The sequence below is a fragment of the Mizuhopecten yessoensis genome, unplaced genomic scaffold (assembly GCF_002113885.1).
Source record: "Mizuhopecten yessoensis strain PY_sf001 unplaced genomic scaffold, ASM211388v2 scaffold11145, whole genome shotgun sequence".
Taxonomy (NCBI): Eukaryota; Metazoa; Mollusca; class Bivalvia; order Pectinida; family Pectinidae; genus Mizuhopecten; species Mizuhopecten yessoensis.
This window is the reverse complement of record NW_018408902.1, coordinates 3716195-3719934: the sequence shown is the minus strand read 5'-3', so window position 1 is coordinate 3719934 and position 3740 is coordinate 3716195. Positions and strand designations below refer to the sequence as shown.

General features: G+C 35.7%; 1 protein-coding gene across 1 annotated transcript in view; it reads left to right on the top strand.

The window, feature by feature from the left end:
• The first annotated feature begins 3091 nt into the window (after positions 1 to 3091).
• LOC110466811 overlaps positions 3092 to 3740 on the top strand; it is a 10684-nt gene continuing 10035 nt past the window's right edge. The window contains exon 1 of the mRNA XM_021523571.1: positions 3092 to 3149. Within this exon, the coding sequence (XP_021379246.1) occupies positions 3110 to 3149 (40 nt within the window). The 5' untranslated portion in view covers positions 3092 to 3109. The remainder of the gene's footprint in view (positions 3150 to 3740) is intronic.

Genomic DNA, 3740 nt, shown 5'->3' with positions numbered 1-3740 from the left:
ATATAGTTTATATAGGGAAATAACACTTTTCGGTATATATTTTATCCATTTTCAGCAGAAAATTGCTCAAACTTAGTCAGAATCATCTTGGGTAAATGAGAGTTTTACTTTGTAAAATTAGGATTCCTGCCCCATCCCCAGGGGCTAGGGCAGGGCCCCAAAGGGAACATTTACCAATATTTTCAAATTCTTATCCATTGATGACATGACAAGTATTGTATTTCAGTTAGTTGACATGCTGGTTTCCACATCACATCTAAACAATAAAATAAAGCTACCAGTACCAATGATATAACTCAGGTGACCGCTAAGGCCCTTGATTTCAATCTGGTGTTGCATTTGTGGAAGAGGAATTTAAAAAAGATCAGCAGTTTATTTTCGTTTTCATTGTATTGTTAATATTTGTATTTTGTAATACTTGAGTAATTATTAAACTTTTATATGATACCTTTCTTTTGGAATTTTCTCGTTTTTATTGCCTTGTAAATATTAAAGTTTGTCTGTTTAAAAGCAGAAGGAAGTATTAACTTGTTGAAATCTTATTACTGTTATTCACCAAGTCTGCTGTTTTACAAAGTCTAAAATTTTCACTTATTCAATATGCAGTTAATTTGGTCCAGAAAGTTAAAATCTGATAGAAACTGCTGGCCGAAAATCTGGCATAGATAATAACAAAGTGTTTTATTTCATTTATGATTTAATAACATCCACATGTTTGATCATCATTCTCCTACATCCGGAAAACAAAGAATAAAACTATTTATCAAAATTATTTGACACTTCCAACATGGTGATATTTTGGGTATGTGATGTAGAAACACATATTCATTTGCTCATGTCATGTCTTCACTTGACATAATTTTGCTCATCCACACCTGGTTCTTGAAGAAAATATCTGTAGAACAAACTACCGTTTCCCATCCATACAACTGGAACCATAATTCCACCAGTCAGCATCTTCCAAATACTGGGTAGATACAAAAGTATTGTGAATGAGGGGAAAATTCCAAAGTATCATTCCTCCGTATAAACAACAAAATTATTTAAATTCATGATGACATTAAAACAGTATTTCTGAACATACTTTGATTTAACTTTATAGCATTGATAATCGAAATAAAAGCTGACTGGACTAAATCTGTCCGATACATTTCCTGATTAGTGACCAGCTGTCACAACACAGTAACTGAAGATATAAAATCACAAACATTCATTATTGTATTGCACTTGAAAATTACGGATCCAACCAGGGCCATAAAATGTCAATAAACACTTGTGCTGCCTGACAGAGATTAGCAAATAATGCCGGGTGTGATTGTACAAAAATCAGCTCCATTTTTCAGGTTATTCTCTCAATAAGTAGTTTGAATACTATTTGGAATTTCCCAAAATACATTGTGTGTATTAATATGTTCACACTCTCAACACAGTATCCTGGCCATTAGTCTTCTGTACTTGTGGCATTGATCCAAGGAATAATTATGTAAATCAAAAATTAATCACCGATATATCGCAGAAATTATTAAACAATAATATTCTATTTGAACAGTTGTTTCTTCAGGAAACTTCCCTTGTTGCATAAGTATGTTTGATTAATCCTTTGTAAGGAATATTGTTTGATTATCCTGCACATGTAAAGAACAGAATTCCATTAAGTCGAATAATAATTTTGAAGTTGATGCTATTCTTCCTTCAGTCTCTTCGGACTTTTGTTCTTGTTTTTCGTACTTTTTCTTCCTCCTTCGCACTTTCTGATCCATTTGTTCCCAAAAGCTCGCGGACGAACTTGAAGCGAGACAAAAAGAGTTTCCACACTATGAACCAACCTGTCAAGTAAATAATCACATATGAAGCAAGGACAATACATTATTTTACTGCATTAAGTTTTATTGTTGGTCTCGATACTGTAAATACTTGTGTAACAGGAAAGAGGGTGCTGCCCAGTATGCCGCTGTACTGACTGAGCTAAAGAGAAATTCCCTCTAGCTTCAAGCTAAAAGGCAACTGTAATCCTATGGACAATTTAAATCTGCCACACTACTCCCCGTTTTTAAATGTGTTCACCACTGAGCTGAGCACAACAACAAGCCATGTTCCAATTCCTATAACCATCGGTAGGGCCATGGACACTAAGTAGTGTGCTAACCAAGCCTCCCAAACGAAGTGCAAAATTATTTTGATTTGTAATATGAACTCTTAAAGTTTTCAAATCCACACCAGACCGTATCATATATAATCTACTCAGAAGGTGGAAATAATCAAACATTGGCAATAGAACAGTTGTCTACCATATTTCGGTTTACCGACGCAATACCACTGTTAAACGCTGCCTTTAGCTGTTTTGCAATCAGTTAATCTCTAACTTACCACAGTAAAACAATTTAACACATACAATTATTTACTCTGCCATAAGCAATGTTAAGTTATGAAAAAAATTATCAGAAACTGCCATCACTTTCCTTGGCGTCTTTGTTCTTTTTGAACAGGTGCGCTTTTATAAAGTTGTAAACTCATATTTTAGCTGTAACGTTTGTCACATTAAAAAGATCTTACCTAAAGCGATAAATAAGATCACAAATAACAGCGATATTATCAGTGACAGTACGGACAAAGCGATCTCTTTCATGGTCACATCAGCTGTTATTGCCTGCAGACAGCTAAAATTATAACAGAACCGCACTAAATAAGGATACTGTAAAATTAGAAACGAAAATGGAAACGAATCCCGTCAACCCGGATTAATAAAAAAACTGCTCAGTTAGACATGGTGCGTCGTCCGTCTGTCGTCAACTTTTTAAACTTAAGGCACCCCGTCCCTCCGCCTAAAAATGTAATGAGGCATTGTTTTTTTCTTAAAATAATAGCCCATACCTTGCGCGAGTTTCTTAAAGGAGCTGGTCGGGGGAAAAAATACAAAATAAATGGGTCTAAATGCGTTCTCTGGCCTTCCAAAAGTTATACCATGGCATTATGATGGCCGAGTTCTGCTTGCAATGTCCATTTTTGACCACTGAATTCTCGGGGAAGCACCTGCGTAAATTTAGCGCAGATCTATTTATATATGTCACGTGGTTGTTTCGAAAGTGAGGCAGTGAAGATAACATATGCCATGTCGGACTCAACTAGCGGACAAGACAGCAATACCATACGTAAATAATTGTTTTCAAAGGTCATGTATGATGCAAGTGTAGTAGTCCTACCTATATGTTGTTATATGTAACGGTATTGATACCTCGTGCACGTGCCTGTCATGACTTTTGCATGCATCTTTTTTTCCCCGCGATGTTTACATTTGGCCCAATCTGATTAAAATCATCTAGTTACATGGCCTCGCGTAGTACGAAGTTAACGAAGCCATGTAACATATGATTTTAATCATTGAATGGGGGTTCCATGTGATGACGCGCGTGCGGTAAAATTACATCACTGATCTGGGTCAATTGAGAGTTTTAGACTGTCAGGTGACGATTTAGGATTTCTTTAAAGGGGCATCACGGTGAAGTAACTTTCTTTTTTGTCTTTTTTTTCAAATACTACATAAACATATCAAGTGAGACTCCTTATGGAAAATAACGATCGGATTTGGCTGAAATAGATTCATAAAAATGATTAAATCAAAGAAAATCATCGGTATTTCTACCTGTCTGACCAACGTTTTGTTCAGGGATTTCCCTCTACTAGCGCATGCGCATAGCACACCATTTCTTTGTAAACAAAATGACTGGCCGTGTGAAGTAAGC